At 54.7% G+C, this 19,370-nt stretch overlaps 1 protein-coding gene across 1 annotated transcript in view; it reads right to left on the reverse strand.

Annotated features, from left to right (window-relative positions):
• Positions 1–8,343, reverse strand: part of TBX15 (T-box transcription factor 15) — a 101,600-nt gene extending 93,257 nt beyond the window's left edge. Inside the window, exon 1 of the mRNA XM_039255672.1 lies at positions 8,139–8,343. Coding sequence (XP_039111603.1) covers positions 8,139–8,343 — 205 coding nt within the window. The remainder of the gene's footprint in view (positions 1–8,138) is intronic.
• Between the last annotated feature and the right edge of the window lie 11,027 nt (positions 8,344–19,370).

Consider the following 19,370-nt stretch of genomic DNA (forward strand, 5'->3'; position numbering starts at 1 on the left):
TTAAGGAAAAGAATTACCTCACTGTTTTTAATCTCCAAGAATAGCGTGAAGGGCGATCTCAGTTTGGCAATGCCCGCTTTCTCGAGGGCAGGGGCCATCTGTACCCTCATGAACCCTCTGAGGCACCCGCGGATCCTCTGCGCCTCGGATCACCGACAGAATGCCTCTCCTTTTCAACAGACTAGCTATGATATTTACTGACCCAAGAATTACCCATTTGGAAATGGTTAGGGATTAAAAGTTCTTCGGGCCGGAAGGATTCTTGGTTTCTAATTGCTAATGTTTGAAGTCAGTTTGATTCCTCAGGAATCTGTTCAGCCTGATGAAAGCCAAGGCTCAAACTCCCCTCGGGGCACGAGGTGGAAGATTCTGCGTTCCGTTTGGGTTTTGTTTTGGTTGTTGTTGTTGGTGGTGGTGGTGGTGGTGGTGGTGCTGGTGGTGCTGGTGCTGGTGCTGGTGGTGGTGGTGGTGGTGTGTGTGTGGGGGGGGGGTTGGGTTTGTTTGGGGTTTTCTTTCCCCTTGATTTTTTGCGGGGAGAAGGGGGCCTTCTACCATCGCCCCATCTCTCCAGGATGTAAGGGAGCTGAGAACGGTAGGGACCCCCTCGGGGCCGCGCACTCCCTGCCGCTCGCGGGGACCGAGCCGGGGCGCGCGCACCGAAGCCCGGCCCGGCCCGGCCGCTCCCGACCCGGCCGCCCCTCCGGCCCCTAGGCGCCGCAGAGGCCTGCGCGAGGGGCTGGGGGAGCGCAGGCGCGGCCGTGGCCCAATTCTCTGAGTCTCGAGGGTCCCCCGCGCCGTCCTATTTCCCCAGGGGTAGTGTCGCGGGAGGAGATGGCCATCCCCAGTCTGTCCTCGGTGAAACTTCATCTGAATCTTTTTTTGAGACGGAGAAAAACTATAGGCGTTTTAGCGTACGTATAGGAAGTGGGGGGAGGGGGACAGGATGTGGGGAAAGGGGACGTGGGTGGACTGGGGGAGGGGGTCACTGGGGCTTCGACGGTACCCTCGGGGCTGTGGGACAGCCGAGAAGGCAGCTGGCGCTGGGAGTAAGAATTTCGGTTCACCCTGTTGAGAACTATCCGCTGAAACTCCAAGGCACCCGGCTAGGTAATGACTTCTACTGATTCCTTTCAAGGGAACTCTGCTGTTATCCTTAGTATCCTGGGTTTTAAAAGGCTATATTAGGATATTACGGGTGCAATCCAGACTTGAGGATGGTCGTTGTTAATCCTCTAAAGTGTGTGGCAATTTGGAACCGGCTCATTGAGCCTCGGCAACTACTTTGAAGAAAATACGAGAGGACAAACAGGGAAATTTTTGCACAGATCGCCTACATTCTTAAATTATTTTCCCCAAATCACACTTTCTCTCCTTATTTCTATTAACCAGATTATCCCCCCTGGTGATTCCGTTCACTCTCTGCATGGAAGAACGAAGGTCCCCCGCGCCACTCTCTGCATGGAAGAACGTGAAATTCTTCTTCAATAGGAGCCAGCATTCTGCCCATCTGAAATGAAGGTGGCATTCTTCACAAAATTCAATGCCAAAGTTAGTTAGAAAAAACTTCCACTCTTCCTGATCTTTTCAAGTGGCCTCTGAACAGTCTCATTTTCTCCTGCTTTCTCTTAGACTCTGGTCAAAATCTTCACTGAATCTGAGAGCTAAGTGAAAATGCCAACGCCCGGAAGTTTCCAGTCTGGGATTCCCTTGAATCGTCAAGTGCTATGCAGAGATGACAAAGTTTCTGGCCTCCCCAAACTGTAGGTGTTCCTGATTTGTTAACTGGCTTCACAAAAAAAGGGAGAGCAGTTTATTTTCTCTAACGTGTGTCTAATATTTCCTGAGGTGTTATCTATGTCCTATTCAGAGCTGTGGAGTTCACACATAAACTTATGTATAAACACGTACAGTTGTGTATATTACTCTTTAGTACATTTTCTACACTTATGGATGAGGGGCATAGCTAAACACTGGCTGGTAAAAAGAGTATAGAATGGAGTATCAATTGCAAGGCCTATTTTCATTTGTGGTATAAAAAGATCACCATCAGTTTGTAGTCAGCAAAATGTCCTGCCTCAAAGTGAAGCCATTAATGGCACTGCATAAATGTTGATTTGTCGTCACCCGTTACTTAATTCCCCACCTCTTCCCATTTCACCTCCTGTCCTCCCCTATTGAGTCTCATTTTCCATCTTAACACTTAGGGCAAGGGCCTCACTTAAATTAAGTAATGATTATCCTTGCCCAAAGACGTGTAAACAGACCCCAATTTATAAATTTGCTAATTGCTGTTCCCGGTACAGACCCCTGAGTATCTCAGTCATGCACATATAAAATTCAGAGCTCACTGGAAACCAGAAAAAGCAAGGCAAAAATAAACCACATGGGTGAGAGAAAGAAGGGGAAAAGATTTCACATTCCACCAGTTCCCTAGTTTTTTCCCTGTGGAAAAATATCCCATAAGGTCAAAACTAGAAAACCACTTAAATATTCTCTCCTGCTGAACTACTTTGTCTTTGTCTTTGGGGAGTAATAAGGCAATAACCAGCTCTACTCCCCCCCCCCCCAACAACCATTAGATGGGTTTCTGCATTTCCAGAAAGGCAAGTGAAATGCCAATCTGCTCTCCCCTCTTTATCCCTGCCGGATCTGCTCAGTCGAGTCTTGTTTTTGTTTTTAACTCTACAGTCACCTAGAGAAGGAACTTACAGATTTAAGCAGCAATGATTTTACTCCTGGGTGTGGGAAATAAACTTCTAACAGAGTCCATAATTGAGATCTCAAAAAAGTTCTCTCATCTTATTAATATTATATGTTTTTGGCAACAGAGAGAACGATTGTGACAGACCTGGAATATTTCACTCTTTAATACTAGCAGTGCCCTTGGAGAGGCTTGGAGGAACAAAATGTCTCGGGTCTTCTGAACCAAAGCATATTTGTCTCTCTCTCCTTGTGGTCCAACATGAAGGATTAATGATGAGGGACTTGCTCCCATTAAACTCATGTCTGTACACACAAGGGAAGTTATACAAATAAATGGGGGAACACAAACCACCAATACCCGATCAGTTTCGTTTTGGCCCCCAGGTTAGGCATTTCCCACCATTCTCCTCCCGTGCTGGGCGTATTAATTAGATTTTAAACTAATTTTCCTTTAATATTTAAAAGATGGTCATGAGACCATTTGAAGTAATGGTGGGGAGGCAGAAACACCTTAGCGGATGTGTGTCAATATAATTTCAATACAAATTCCACTGTTAGGTATTTAATTTCCCTTTCCCCCTGCATGAACGTCACCGGGTGAACTTTTCTTTCTGGGAGTTTAACCTATAACATCAGGAAACCTAAAAGTGTCCAGCTTTTCACATAAACGTGTTCAGTAAGAGATAGCGTTGGACGGGGCGTGGAAGGAAGACACGAATTCAGAACGCTGTGTCCCTAGGCTGGGAGCTGATCTATCCGTTCAGGAAAGCCTGCTCCGGGCATTAAACTTGTGCGCGTGGGGACCAGTCTCCGAGGTGCAGAGGTGGGGGGCGGGGCCGGGCGAGGGAGCTCGCAGCAACCATCCCTCGCAAGAGACCGTCCCTCCCGCCCGACCCCCCCTCCCCCACTTGCCTGTTACCTTCATCACAAGGACCAGTGAAGCGCGCAGGGGACAGGAGTCGACCTGCGGGGGTGCAAAACACAGCACACTCCGCCCTCCTTCCATCACATTCCAAACACTGGGCAATAGGGTTTCCCCCCCATTTTCCAACCTACCCACTGCCCTCCAGCAGTTTACGAATGTTGGGGGTTAGAACTGCTTCCTTCTTCGTGGGAGGCGGGGGGGGGGGAGGGGGTGGCAGCTTCTGTGTGCCACCGCACCAGGGCTGGTGTTTTACACCGAAACGTCTCCAGAAGCCTGTCCGCCTCCCGGGAGCCCGTGCGGTGCGCTCTCCCAGCCCCGCGACTTGGCCAGCGTCCGACCAGCTCGACCGAAGGGCCTCAGCAGCCCTCCTCGAGCACAGCCGCCCTCCCCAGCCTGGGACGAATGCAGATCTCGCCTACCCCTTCACTCCCGTTCACGCAAGGTCACTCACCAAAGGCGAGGCCACCGCGGACGACCGCTTTGACTTGGCAGGCGAGAGCGCTGCGCGCGTCCAGCAGGCACCACGCTTGGCTCATCCTCCGGGTCCAGGCCTGGCACCTTCGAGGCCTGCACCGGCGAAGGGGCGCTCGCACCACTGAGGAACCAGTGTTCCTCGCCCCGGACTCTAGCTCAGGCATACGCTTTGGCGTCAGGCCCAGCGCACCCCACAGCCTTGCCCTGCGCTCCAAGCCCGGCGTGCGCCACGGCTGGTTCTTGCCCAGCACAAGCATACACTCTCCCCACTGGCTCCAAACTCATCGCGTTTTCTCCATTACTTAAACGTCAGTGAAGAGTCACTTCCTCCGTTTTGACCTGTGTTTCCCTATTGGGGATTGGGGTGGGTGGAGGGGTGATGTCAGGATTAAAATCTTGGGACTTTTACTCTGGGCAAACAAGCCGTAAACTGGCAGATTAATTCTCATCAACAGCTGATCTCGGGAATTCGAAAGAAGAAAAGTGCTCTGGGGCGCCACATGGACTTTTCCGGTCTCCTTTCTCCAGGGATCGCGTAGATGGGTGCACTGGCCGCGCGAGCCTGCAGCGTGTGCACGTGTGCGCGGAGTGCGTATCCGCACGCGTGTTCCTGAGTGTGCCTGCTTTGTGTGCCCACCCGCGGACGCAGCCACCTTCTTAGGCCTCTGGAGCGCCTCGGCTGCAAGGCTTGGGGCTGCAGGCCCTGAAGGGGGAAATCTTTTCGCAGAAGGTTTGAATTATTTCGCTCCGCGGGAGACCGGACCTCGGCCCCATTCGGCTGTGGATTTGGGCGGGAAAGGCCCAAACGCAAGCTGGGGGAGCCGGGCGCAGCCGGAGCTGGGGTCCGAGCGCAGATGGCGCCGCCGCGCGCCTGAAATATACTTCCAAGGCCGCGGCCCGAGCAGCTGTTCCGGGCGATCCTGGCTCAAAAGAGTTCACTGTCGCTGCTCGGTGAGAGGCAGAGGCAAGCATGCCCGAGAGTCGGGCTCCTCGGAGACCCTCCCGAGCCAGCGGCAGCTACGTCCCGCCGGCTTCTCCAAAGACGCGGACTTCTGGCAATAATGAGGGCATCTCACAGGCCCTTCCTTCTCCAAGGCCCTTTAGGCCTCAGGGTGTTTCGGGACCAGCAGGCTCGTTGGAAAATTTTGAAATACATACTGTGGGTCCTCTGGTGTGTGAGCGCCCGCGGGCCGCGCGGGTTCCCCGCTGCTGCAGGTTGGCGCCCGGGGTTGCGGGCGCTCTGCGCCAACTAAAGCCAGCTCTGTCCGCACGCGGAAAGAAAAACTGGGCTGTGAAAAAGCAAAAGGCCACGTCTTTGAATAAAAGTTAAACATTAAAATCTGGCCCTTGGGTTGTCGGAGGATTTAAAGGCACGGACAGAGAAGGCTGGAAACGGAACGGCCCAGACAGAGGGAGGGAGTGGTGAAAATGATACATAGAATTGCCCCAGGCGTGTGTCCAGTGCAAGTCAGCCTGTTTGTTGAATCCTTCCCCAAGCTCCGTGGCAATTTTGGTTTTGTTGTGGTCGTTTCCCCTCCCACCCCCCCACCCCCAACCCCGTTCCTGACTTCTTATCACCGGCGTAGCGCAGGCGAGCCCTGCAGCGGGTCCAGCCTGCTCTCGGTCCCAATCCGGGAAGAGAGTTTGAACAATTAGAGGCCAAGGCCGGCGGAGGCACGGCCCTGGGCACAACAGAGTCGCCTGTGCCCCTTCCCTCCTCCACCACCATACACACACCTTCACGGTGGCCTCCTTTGTATGTGTTCGTTAGGGCGCCCTATTAGAGGAAAAAGAAAGAAAGGCCTAAGAGGGACCCCGAGCCCTGGCCTCGCCTTCCGCCACCATCCGGGCCCAGAGCCTGCAGTTCCGCCTCCTCCGCTCCGGGGGCTGCAGAGCCTCCGCTACCGCGCAGTTTCTCTGAAAGATCTTTTCTCATCCTACGTCCGGTTCATCAGAAAGCTTTGGCCACTGCAGGGGCTCCAACTTGGAGATCCCCTAGGCGCACGCCGCAGCGAGGCCCGGCTGGTAGCCCGCGAGCGCTCTCGGCTTTCAGCTGCTTCCTCCTCCCGGGCTGTAGCCCCACATACAGATTTCGTTTTCCCTAATCCAAACGACCGTCTTTTTTTTTTTTTTCTTCTTGTACAAAAGAATGATAAAGGGAATGAGAACGGTCAGCTGAACTCTATGTAGCACAAAGTTCTGTATTAGGTCGGGAACCGCATTCTGGATACCAGGCCCTCGCGTTTGGGTCTCCGGACGGGTCTCACCTCGCTCCAACCGTTTCTCTCCTCACTGTGGCTGAAAAGGACGGCGATCAGAGAGAACTGCGAGCTGAGTCTCTGATTGTGACCCCATATGTTGGTCCTTTTGAACGTGCGACCCAAAACCGGCTCCGGCCGGCCGACCTAACCCTAACTTGGCCCCCTCTTTAGAGAAAAGTAATCGCGGACAGGGGGTCTGCCAGGCGCGGTTAAATAACTTCTGCCTTTCCCACCGTCGGGAAAATAAAATAAACTAACCTCCCAAATCACGAATGGTCATGAGGCCTGAAGGAACTTCCGCGAAACCGTGTGAAGGCCCGAGTGAGATTCTGACAACATATAAATGCGGTGAGGAAGTAGGGTCTGGTCAGAGATGGGAAACACACATTAGCCACGCGTTCTTGTCTGGATTGCCCACACAGGGGTCCGCGTGGACGAGCACCCGCATCCAAATACAGAGAAAGACTTGAGCGGACGAAATAAATCTCCTTTTAATTTTCTTTTCATCGACTAATAAAAATAATTCCCCAGCACTAAACTCAAATACCGTAACGGGCCACAAGAACACGGAGAATTCATAAAACCCTGTCTCTGCAAGTCACCCGCTAATCGCGTTATTATTAGCCTCAGGAGCATGGAAATTGAACTGTCACTGCCGAAAGAGAAAATGTAAGCGACAGCTGTCCCTCCTTGGGTCGGCCAGCTTTCCAGCCCCCAAACCCCTGGGCCCCAAGCTCCGTCCCCGAGCTCTTCAACCCGTGGCCGCCCCCGTCCCTTTGCCGGCCGCCGACCCCACTTTGCCTTCCCGCTTTTCGGCGCGCTGACCCAGGTTTACTCCCCAGCCCTAGCCGGTCAACAGGAGCACCTCCAGAATGGCTATAGAAGTCCTGGCTGGAAAGTTTCTGAAACCGCTAGACCCAAGCTGCGGGCGCGCGCGCGCGTGTGTGTGTGCGCGCGCGCGCAAGATTCTTCCGACAACAGCTGTTCCCCCGGGCTGTTTTGCACAGTTGAAATCTTGGCACTTAACACAAAACTTTAAGTTGTCTCCCCCTCCACCACCCGCCCAGGTTTCTGCTAAAATACAGACACCGACATCCGCTCTGTGTTTTACGTGTTGTGTACATATAATGTGCATAGATCCGAGACAAATTAATCTCACCGCTCCCCCAGCAATACACAGAGGTGTGGGCCCGGAAGAGTGGCCCAGGGCGCAGGGTAAGAGGTCTACCGTACATTCTCTTTCCATACACGCCATTCCGTCGTCGCCGGAGTAGGGGAAACACAATTTGAGTCCCAGGGAAGTTGGGGGGCGGGGGTGGGGTGGGAGGGCGAGAACCGAGGTCGCAAGCTAAATGGGACCAACTGGGCATTTCCCGAGACAGGGTGTCGAGCCCGGGAGCTCCGCCAGTTCTCCGGAGCTCTCGCAAGCCAGCCCCGGCCCCTCTCCGCTCCTGCCGTGGCCCTGGATCTGTGCCCCTCCTTAACCCCGGGGGCCTGCGGCCGCTCAGTCGCGCTCCGCTCCAGAAGAGAAAGGGATGCGGGCGAGGCCTCCTTGCTTGAGGTTGGCGACGAAAACACAAGGCTCAGTTCCTCCTATATTGTCTGCAGCGACTTTGGGGAAGGCTCGAGGCGTGTGCGCAAAGAGAAGGAAACCCGCACTGGAGCCAGGCAGGGAATCCGCGGGCAGGGCCTCGCTCCACAGCGCTCCGCCCGCCCGCGGGCCGCCCGGCGTCCGCTCTCCGCCCGCCTCCCTCGGCCCGGTCCTGCGCACTCACCCGGGTGAGGCTCCAGGCCGTGCGCGGCCGCGTCCTCCGCGTCTCCGAGGGGGCCCGCGGGGCTCAGCGCCTCCATGGACAGGTCCAACCCCTTCTCCTCCCAGTCTCGCAGTTTCCGCTTTTTATTTGAGCCGATCAAGGCTTCAACGGAGAAGGCATGTGCTCGAGAGCTCAGGGCGACTGCAGATCTTCTCCTTTCACTCATCTTAGCCGCCCGCGCCCCGGCCTCCGCTCGCCCCCGCTACCGAGGGAGCAGCCCGCGCCCTCTCGCTCCGAGCGCCCGCCGGGCCGAGCCCGGGAGAGGCGGCGGCGCGGCGGCCGAGACCGAGGCGGCGGCCCTGCGGGTCCTCCGCACCCTCCCCCTGCGTCCTCCCCCGCCCTCCGCCGCCACGGGCTCGGACCGACGCCCCTGGCTGCCCCAGCCGCTAGGAACGAGCGCCCGGAGCGCCGCCCGCTCGCAGCATGAGCGCCCGAGTCCTGCTTCCCACCCTCCCCGGGCAGGCGCTCACAGGCTGTGCAGACTGGACTTCATCTTTTTTTATTCTCTCTCTCTCCTCCCTCTCCCTCTCTCTCCTCCCTCTCCCTCTTCCTCTCTTGGTCTTCCCGTCCTTCCTCCGATCCAAACTTCTGGGAAACTTTTTTTTTTTCTTCTAAATTCCTCCCTTCCCGAGGAGCTGGGGGCAGGCGGTGCGCTCCTGTCCTAGGGGCGAGGGAGAGGGAGGGGGAGGAAGAGAGAGACTGAGGGGAAAAAAAGCCAGCCCCCGACCAATGGCGAGGAGGGAACCGGAGAAACCCAGAGAGCGCGGGCCAATGAGAGAAGGAGAGAGACTGAGGCTCGGGCCAAGGCTCCGCGCGGGTAGTCCCCGGGATGCTCCTGGGCCGACTTTAACCCCTGGCTGCCCGGTCCCCCACGGGCTCCTCGTGTGGGGAGGGAGGAGAGCTGAAAGTCGTGGTCTGATCTGTGCCGCTCCAAACTCCTGCAAGTCCCAAATCCGTACCTTTTCCTTCCAAATCTGATAGGTCTCATAGATGCTGCAAGCCCGGAGTCATTTAAATTCCCAATCTGGAATTCGGGGGGCTCTCAACCTGTCCAAAAACACCAGAAAACGCCTCTGACGACCTCGCGCCTGCCCCCCAGATGCTATTCGCTTTCCCGGTTCTGCCCGGACTTCGCCACACAGGTTATTTTCCGGCTCTACGATTTGTAGTCACCTTTGGCTAAAGCAAAACGAAAGAAACAAACCAAGACGCCCCGTTACTATCCGGGGTCTTGCAATCGGAAGTCTAAAGATCGCTTCCTCCTTCCAGGGCTACCTGGCGGAGGGGAAGACGTATGTTCTCCCTAAGCAAAGGGCCGGCCGTGGCGCGCCCGGCTTACCGCGCGCTCCGAAGACTTATCCCGACTGGGCCCGCACGCAGCAAATGCTCGCCTTTGCTTCGGAGTGGATGCTGATCTGAGCTTCGCCTGCTCGGGGCGCTTGTGCCGGAGAACCCACGGAGAGGGGCTGGGCGAGGGCAGCCAGGAACTTTGACAGCGGAGGAGCTTTTTCAGAATACCCTTCAAATCTGATCATCTCGGGAACCAGGCTCTCCCCGCCAGCTGAGCCTCTCTCAACCCTTAAAAAAAATCTTTCAGGACAGTGCGGTCGTCAGGGACTTCTACGGAACTAACAATCCAGCACTCAGGCCATTCTCATTTTCCACACCCCCTTCTGGGTTACGCTGCTGGTCGCGGGCCCGCAGGGGACCCCAAGGGGAGCCCAACGCAGAGCCATTTCAGAGGCCGAGAAGCTGATCCTGCCAAGCAGAAAAAAGGTCTCGGATTTCGCGGATGGTGGCCTAGCCACAGGCTGATCTTCGCGTCCCAATGCCCTGGTGGAGAGGCTTCTATCCTCGTGCGAAGAGGCAGGAAAAAGCCAGCTGTCGGGTTCGAGCGACAGACCGAAGAGAGAGGCTCAGCAGACAAGTCTCGCAGACAGCCAGGCCCTGAGCACAGTCAGCAAGCCTAGGGCAGAGGGGCCCATTGCAAGCCACCGGCCCCCTAAGAACAAGACTTTCCACGTTGGGGCGAGTAGGAAGGGCCTGCCGGGTGTCTGAAATGCCACATTCCCCCTCCTGACCGAAGGGTAAATCTAGTCCTTGACATTAGAAGCGCTCCAGTGCTGGAGGGAACAGCAGAGAGTCATGAATGTACCTTGGCCTCTTCAGAGGAAAACAAAAAAGAACATTTTTGGAGCCCCCTCAAACTGGGCTCCAGCCAGACTAGAGGAAGCTAGTGGCGCAGCAAAGGCAGGAGGAATAATGGAACAGCCACTGGATGCGTGCGATTCCACCAGGCTTGTCCTCCGTTGACTCCCAGGAGCCTGTCTCGCTCAGGCTTGGGGATCCCGGAGCAGCCCTCCAAAATCCCTGGAATCTAGAGGCTAGGCACAAAGGCCCTCTGCATCTCCGGCCACCCTGCAAGGCAAACTCCAGGAATTGGAGCAGCGAGGTGCAGGGTCCTCCACCTCAGGTACCACTCAGCATTGCTTCCAGGAGCCCGGGCAGAAAGTGACCACACACCATCAGCACTACCGGGCCTTGGACTTGGCGGCGAGGGCAGGCCCCAAACGCGCAGTTACCCTCTCGGGCAGCTCAGACCTCTTATGGCTCCCGATTCTGGTGTGACTGCCCTTGACTGGGGCCTGTTGGGACCAGGCCCAGTGGGGTCCAAGGGACCAAGCTCTATTCCTTCCCAGCGTTTTCCTCCTCCCCATTGCCTGTATCTCCCATCCCTCTGGCAGCCTCTTGCCTTGCTCTTTTCTCACACACCTAGTTTGGATTGAGAAGTAGGTGCACCCTAGGTCTTACCCCCTCCCTGAGGCTGTGGACGTTTCTCAAAAAGAGAACTTCTGGTTTACCCACATACTTACATGCAGGCCCAGAAAGCCTACACAACGTAGGTGACCACACACATGTTGGAGGGATGGGCACGGAGAAGAGAGCAGTGCCTTCAGTGGCGTGCATCTGCACCTCACCCCAAAGCCTACGCACTGCAGAGAGTTCTTAGAGGAGCCCCCACACCCCTCCTTCAGGTCACACGTAGGTGGCCCCCACCTCTATCATATAGACACATGCCCTAGAACTGTGGGTTGAAGCATTAAAACAAATCAGATGGTAATAAAGCCAGGTTGTTTTGGATCTGTCAGGAAAATAGGAATTTTCCTCTAGATGAATGGAAGGGGCAGGTATATTTCCTTTTTGTGATAGTAGGGGTCAATCTATGGTGCTTTGTGCCCCCCAACCCCCAGGGGCATGCACCCCTTGGTTCATGACCCTGTACTGATGGGGAAGACGGCCCGGGGCAATCTTAAGCAGGACGGTTTAACTGTTTGTGATTTAAGTGTATAAGTTTATGTGATTGGAAAGAAGAAAAAGAGGTTTGGGGGACTCAATGCAAAAATCTGGGAGTGTGCATTTTCCTCCACTCATTATATCAACGTCTTTTCAAAATCTCATTACACAGTTTCTCTCTTCTTCCACCTTTAGGAATAGAAGTGGGGTGCCCAACACCTGAGGCTAATCCCTGAAGCCATTCCCAGGTCTCCCAGCCAACACAACCTTGGGTCTTGGGTGGAGTCTAGGGGTCGATTTCAGGCCTGAAGCTGATGGCAAAGGAACACGCTGGGGGACCCCCTCCCTATCTACTGCAGGAACCCCAAGAGGAAGAGAAGTTTATTATGCATGGGAGGAGTCAAAGGGGATGGAGGGGGGAAGTGGGGGAGAGGAACTCACCCACCACCAGTAGGGACTGATGGGAAATGAATGCCCATTCCCAGCCTTGACTGAGGGAAGCCTAGAAGGAAAGGGCGGGATAATGACTGCTCACCTAAAACTGACTGTGTCCAGATATTTTGATTTTCCGAAGAAACACCAGAGTTCTGCAGTGTAAAGACAAGGGTCCTGGAAACACAGCTTCTACATCCCCTCCCCCACCCACGAAGCATTCTTCTTCCGGTTTCTCCACACTAACCATCACCCCACGTAGCCCCGCTGTTCAAGCCTCAGTACAAGGTGATCGGTGCGATTCTGCAGTCTTGAGTAATTGAAAACAAAGTGAAAAACAGTTGCCAGCAGGACACCTTAGTGTGCCCTTAAACACGCGGGCAGGACACTGTGGGGGGGGGGGGGGAAGCCCATTACAATGAATTGAGCCTGTCTAGGCACTAGATATAAAACATTATGAGGCGACTATGGGGTGGGAGGTGACCCTCCCGACTCCAAGGCAGTTCAGGGAAGCCTAGCTGAAGGTCCCCTTCGGCTCTGGGTGACCTTAGGCAAGTCAGTGAATGGCCTGTGCCTCAGTTTCCCTGCCGGCGGAGTGAAGGACTCCTAAATACTTTACAGTTAAGCCGAGCAGGCAAGACCATCGGTGGGAGGCGGATCCGACCTGAGGTTTTATGGTTGCTTTGATCCACTCTTGGGGGAATATGAGGCCAAACGTACCCACTTTTCACTTCTTCTTCCAAACTGGCGCCCAGTTACAGGGCGGCAAACCTGGCGGCGAGCCCTCGGGGAGGGCGCGGGAGGGGGTCGGTTTCTGGAAACGCCCACCTCCACCCCCCACCCCTGCAGGCCGGCTCCGCGGACCGCACCTCGGTCAGGTCGCCGGGAGCCTCGGGCCGGGCGTTGGCGCTGACTGCTCCACAGCCCCCTCCCACTTTTGAAAAATAAATGTCCGTGGGGGCAAAAGGGTCTTTAATGATGTTTTTTTGTTTTCGCGAAATAAAATCTTTTGTTTTTATTTTAAACCAGCAGCGTGCCCACCTCTTGGTCCTTCCAGATGTCTGCAATAAAATCGCAGGTTTTGCCTTTGGGACTGGAAATAAAATTTAACGGCCTTCACCCTGTAATTATTCTCTTAGCTCGCCCTTCATAAATTTATCTGCTTTCTATCGGCGTTGGGGTAGGGGCGAGCGAAAGGGGAGAAAGCCCCGATTTTATACGCGTGACTATAAAAAAGCGCCACCCGGTTTCCTCGCCTTCGGCGGGCCGTGGGGTAACCGGGAGAGCCTGGCCCGGCGAGCGGCAACATTGAGCTATTGTTCGCTGCCTCGGGTCTGCGCAGGAGCTGGGCCCCGCCACAAAGGGGGCCTTGTGCGGCCGGCCCGGAGCGGCCGCGCCCAGGAGGCGAGGAAATCCTGTTCCCCCAGGCCCAGCGCCTCCGTTCCCCGGGTGCAGCGCGCAACCCGGCCGCCGGCCCTTGGCCTTGAGCTCGTCGCGGCCAACGCCGTGGGGGCAGGCCAGCTCCTGCCCTGCCAGCCTTCGCAGGAAGCGAAACCTCGAGCCTGCGCTGAGCCCACGGAGGGCGAGGGAGGAGCCTGCCTCCGGAGACCTAGGCGCTCGGAAAGGCCAGCTGGGGGCTTAAGGCCAGGGGGCTTCCCGGAAGGCCCTCCTGCCCCTTGCCTTCGCCAGGCCGGCCTGGGCCGGGAGGCAACATTCTGGCACCCTCCGGAGCTCAGGGCTGCTTGGCTGCCCTAGGCAACCAGCCCAAAGTGGGCAGATTTTGAGGATGCCGGCGTGCACCCCGAAATAAACGTGGGCGCATCAGTGTCTACTATGTACTTGTATAGGAAGTTTGCAGTACAAGATTCGTGCATCTATTTTGCACCGTGCATGACTATATGGAGCCACCTTTATATCTGAAACATCGCACACATTCATGTACAGAGTGCAGCTACATGCAGGTAGGTGCATGCCTTTCTAGAATCCAACATGCACCGAGAAACACACCGAGAAACACAGCATCACACACAGCCACGGGGAAGCCTTCTGGCCACACACTCGGCCAGCCCCAAAGTCTGCAGAAATCTACCCGAATTCCGCCTCTCTCCCTCTGCCAACTCCACAGCTCCCTTGGGCTCTCCCCGGCCTCCAGAAGCTAAACCCACGAGGCTGCCCCACAACCTCCTCCTTCATCTGCAGGGAGCTTCATCTGTGGTCAAGGCCTCTTAGGAGACAAAAGTGCAGGAGATGATGAGCACTCAGCCTTGAGGCCTCACACTTTGGGGAAGCTACCGGGGGCCTGGGAGAGACTGAGGGCATTCTCCAAAGCCCTGGAGACCCAGCAGGGACTGAAAAAGTGGTCAGTGAGAAATGGCACTGAGCAGGACGGCAGGCTTTGGTCTAGTTTTGCTTTTTAATTGCATGCAGCCCCTTCCACCCTCCAGCCAGCCTGCCTCCGACCAGACCGCCAAACCCCAGGCACCAGACACTTCCCAGGCAGAGGATTCTTTGGAGTTCTTTCTGACCCTTGGTCTCCCAGCTCTTCCAGGTTTGCCGCTACATGTGACTCCATCACTCTCTTCCTGCTGTTTTCTGCAGGTGCGTGGCTAAGCAAGGTTAAGAGTTCCCCTTGGTTTTTCCACTGAAAGGAAGGATTATCTAAAGCTTATGGAGGTGAAGAGGGGGAGAAGCCCCAGGCCCCACAGTCTAACACAGTGGGCCAGAGCCCGGAAACTTAAAGAGAATAATACCAGGGGTTCCCGGGCTCGGGGTTGGGGACGGAGCAAGGAGAAGGGCACCAAAACGGGGCCGCCAGCAATCAGCAGCTAAAGGCTTCTTTTCTTTTCTTTTTTCTTTTTTTTTTTTTTTTGCTGGAAGTGTGTTTAGATTTCACTTGTCACTAATAAAACTTGGCCACCCAGGGGCAAAACGTCCTTGGTAGAAGGCAAGCCTGTTGGGCCTGAGCTGGCTCGGGCTAAGCTGACAAGTAGATTTTCACAGCCTCCATATGGATCAATCTCTCCCTCTTCAGGAGTGAAGAACGAATCATCCATTACGCAAAGAGCGGAGGAACAGCTCTCTGACCGCGCAGCTCCAAGGAGCGGTTGGGGAATTAAATCCTCCAAGGTGGAGAGGTAGGGCTGGCTAGAGTGGCCAGGGCCATGCTTGCTTCTGCCCTCGGACTCGGGAAGTGGGGGCTGGGAGGAGGCATGTGGGCTGGATCACCAAGGCTTTTTGTTAGTGTTGGTCCATAAGTCATAGGCTGCCTCCTTCCAGCCTTCTTGAGTGAAACCAAATCTAAAAGGGTAGAAATATATCCAGAACTCTTGAGAGAGGTGCATCACATCCCTGGTGGTTTGGAAGCGAGCCGGCATAGAGAGATTACCAACACAGGGAGCTCCGTTGCCCCAGCAAACGAGCCTTGGAAAGATATGTGTATGTATGTGTATATGTGTATGTATACATATATACACAGACAGACACATACATGTATATACATATATACACACATATTATGTTATGATTCTATATATAAAACATATACCATATTATATAAAACTAATTACAAATAATCATATACAGAGTTGTTCTACTATATGCTCTACTATACATATAACTGTCCATTCCAGTGGTGTCTCAGAGCAGAGACACACGATGGGTGTCTGTGGAGAGGCTGACACTGCCAGTCACAGGGCCTACTGCTGGGGATAGGGGAGGCAGTTCAAACAGCACCAGCAGGAGCCATTGCACTCTGGGCTCACAGCCAAGTACCCTAAAAAGCCACGGGCAAGGAAAGCTATCTATCCCTAATCAAGAAAAATATTTCCTTAACTTTACATACTTTCCAAAGACTTCACAGGACAGTCCGCAAATGCAGGCAAATGAAGGTGCTCCTGGGCAGGACAAATGGGCGGGTCTGTGGTCTCCTAACCCTCAGTGGTGTCTGCGGACAGCAGTGGCGCCAGAGGCCCAAGAGGTTTGGGGATTCTTCGAGGCAAGAGCAGAGAGCGGTGGCACCAGAGTGGGCCACGGCACCCCCAGCACCTGCCCCCAGTGCTGCTGTTCTTGATTGCTTTCACGGGAAACGAGAACTTCTGACCCAACTCAAGACACAGCAAAGGCATTGACATCCAGAGGCTAAGAAGTATGTATTTCCACAGCCTTTCTCTCACGCCATTGGATCTCATTTTGTAGCTCCTCTCTTTCTATTCTGCACCATTTACGAAGAACTAATATTAACGGAGCCTTTTTTACTTCATGCCAGGCTCTGGGCTAAGTGTGTTTTATACATGAACCCATTCCACCCACTTCAAGTTCTGTGACCCAAGAACTGGTATTACCAGGCCCGTTTTACAAAGGAGAAAACTGAGGCATAAATGGGTTATGTAACTTGGCTCAGGTCTCACAGCTTTCAGGACAGGTATTATAGAGCTCTGGAGCCAGAATTCTTAATCCCTATACCCTCAGCTTCTCTGGATGCAATTCACACGCCCAGGTTGTCTCTGCTGCGAAGTGGCCCCAGCAAAGGTGGCAGGGGGGAAACTGATAGAGGTGGCTCACACAGGTAGAAAAAAGCCCACCCCATCTAAAATAGACACAGAAGGCCTTCCCAGCCTGAGCGCAGCATCCCTGTGAGTGAGGAGCTAAAAGGGCAGGAGCTCCATAGGGTCTTTCCCTGGAGGTGAAACGCAAAGGGTGCTGAACAGAAAAGCACCACCAGGCACAGGAGGGAGTCAGGGGGCTGCCCTCTCTGGTGGGGCTCAGTCAACTAAGATCAAGCTGCCAAGCCCCGGTGGGCACTTGTGACTGTTCCGTGCTCTGCGGTACCGGCATCTAGTGGACATCTACCCTTGACCTTCCCTCCTGGCGTGGTGGCCCAGTAGGCCAGGGCAGACTCGCTTTAGCACCACAGGCTTCTACAGCTCAGATCCTTTATTGGTTCAACCCCCCCAAACCACCTATTCCTTGAAGGTTTCTTGCCTGCACATCACCTGCCCCCTCCCCCAGGCGCACATCTCCCATGAGACACTGGGGGCAAGGATGGTAACTGAGCAATTAGGAGGCAACAGAGCCCCACCCCACCCCAGCTCAGTTCAAACACCTGTCCTTCCCCAGTGGAATGTGTCCCCCCAGTGGTGGATGGCAGCCAGTGCCACACAGAGTGCCTCTGCCCTCGCATTGGAAGTTTCCTGAGAACAGAGTGTGTTCATCTAGCAGTAACTCCAAGGCCACTAGGGAGAGGCTGCTCCCTATGGGGGACCCTCAAAGGTTTTCAAAGTGAAGTCTCCTCCCACTGCTCCTTCCTACACATATTCACAGGGTTTGACGCTGAGGTCCATAGTATATTTCAGTCCCCATTTCTACAGCTCAGATCTGTTTGAAATGCAAATAAAAAACAGGTCTTGTGGCCCTTGTACTGACTAGTATCAGCAGTTTATTCCTCAAAATAGCTGAGGCCCCAGATATCAGGTTTGTTGCATAAAAGGGTTCAGAGAGGGAAAGCCCCTAGGGCCTTGGGGCCCAGCATAAGAGAGAGGTTTGGAGTTTGGAAGCAAAAGCTCGGCTTGGGAGGAATGGCTTTTGGTTTAATGTGAGGGAGAGGGAAGTAAAATAGAGGTCCCTGGTGCCCAAGAAGGGCTGTGAAGCCAGACCAGAGGGCTTGGGCAGGAGGCCGACTCACCATCAGAGTCCCCACCTCTCAAAGGATGCACGTCACCAGCCAGTTATGCATCAATGCCCCAGGAAACCTTCAGCCTCTGTGGGACTCAAACTGAGTCTCGAGTTTGATCCTGTCTCTGTGCCCAGGGGACTGCAGCCTCCTCCCTTCACCCAGGTTGCAGGCTCTTTCCTCCTGCACCCAGGCCCGGGAAGCTGGGCCTGAGGGTGTGATGGAAGCATTTTGGAGAGCAGTCCAGGGACGGCCCTGGGGCACTGGCCTCAGCCAGCTGCCTCCTGTGGGATCCAGAAAGAAGGAAGCGCATAAAACTCAAGCAGAACATCCCTTCTTTTTCCCTTTTCCCGATTTTGGTTTCTTGGTGGAATGTTGGCAGCCTCTCTTCTTGGGCTATTTTTTTTCTCTCCCACTGATGGCAAATCCAGTCTCCCTAGCGGACTTGCTTTGAGCAAACACTGAATTAAAACTGTTGAGGCCATGTAGCGTTGTGTGCCCGGGTCCTTGGCGTGGATGTTTCCCGAGATGCCAGTCCAGCCTGCCTTGTACCCTTACTGGTAATGGCCGCCTCTGTCCCTCTTGCCAGGGAGCTTCCCCCAGGACCACAGAAGCATGTTTCCACCCAACCAGCTGACACAGTCCCCTCTTCTACCTGCTCAGGATTCCCATTTGTCTCCTTTCCACCTATTTTTTCCTCAAATTTTACATTGTAACTGGATGCAGAACTCACAGGTGTCCTCTGGGCTGGAGAGAGAGGTGAGTGAGTAGGGAGGGGGGTGTTAGAGCAAAGAAGAGGAAAGGAATGTGCAGTGGGAGCCAGTCCCTCTCCTGGGCCTTTGCCTCAGGCCCTGGGAGGCCCTTGACCCCTCTCAGCCGGCCAGCTTCTGTTTGGTTCCCAGTTCCCCATGCGGCCCCCGGCCCCCGTCGGAGCCTGCGAGTGCTGGTGAGCAGGTTGACAGTGGCCTCCTTACAGCCCGAGAAACTTGATTGGAACTTTTAGGACTCAGAGGCTACAGAAAACAATGGCCAGAGACACATGAGACGGGAAGGAAGGATAGAAGAACGAGACAAAACTTAAAGAAGAGAGAAAGAAAAGAAAGGGAAAATAACAAAAGGAAAGAAGAGGAAAACAAGAAAAAGAAAAAGAAAAATCAGAGGAAAGAGGACACGGCTAACTCAGCCCCTGAAGCCCTAACCCTGGCCTGGACATGCCATCAGGGTCCCCCACTCTGATCCATCTTCCCCAAGTAGGATTTAGGGTGACTTAGGACAGAGGATTAGAGAGGGCCCCCCCAATGGGTTTTCTGAGTAAGTACCTCATGCAGAGGAGAGCCCCCCGACCTCCACCCCAGGCCAACCGCTTAACTTAGGGTCCTTAGCACAAACCAGACACCCCATTGGCCTAGCAGGACTAGATTTCAGACTGAAGATGGGTAGCTTCCTCGTTCTTCCTCAAGCTCTGACGTGTGGGATACACAGTCCCAGGGCCTCAGAGGGAGGAAAGAGAAGAGATTCCATTTAGAGAATAGAAAGAGGATCCAGTTCTGGGGAGAAAGGTCCGGGGGTGGGGTGGGTGCTGAGGAACCCAGGGAATCGGGACTCGAAGCGGGTCCTAGAGCGGTGGGGGTCCGCCTGGTCTGCCGCGGCAGAAGAGGGAGGACCTGTGTGCCCGTGTGCGGGTGGGAGGAGGCGGTGGGAAGCCCGCGGTGTTTGGCGCTGTACGGAGTTGGGTATTCTCGAAAATTTAATCCAATTGAGGTTATTAGGCAAAGCGCCAGACAAGGTTGCACGTCGGT

Source organism: Hyaena hyaena, unplaced genomic scaffold (assembly GCF_003009895.1).
Source record: "Hyaena hyaena isolate Hyena2069 unplaced genomic scaffold, ASM300989v1 scaffold_539, whole genome shotgun sequence".
NCBI lineage: Eukaryota > Metazoa > Chordata > Mammalia > Carnivora > Hyaenidae > Hyaena > Hyaena hyaena.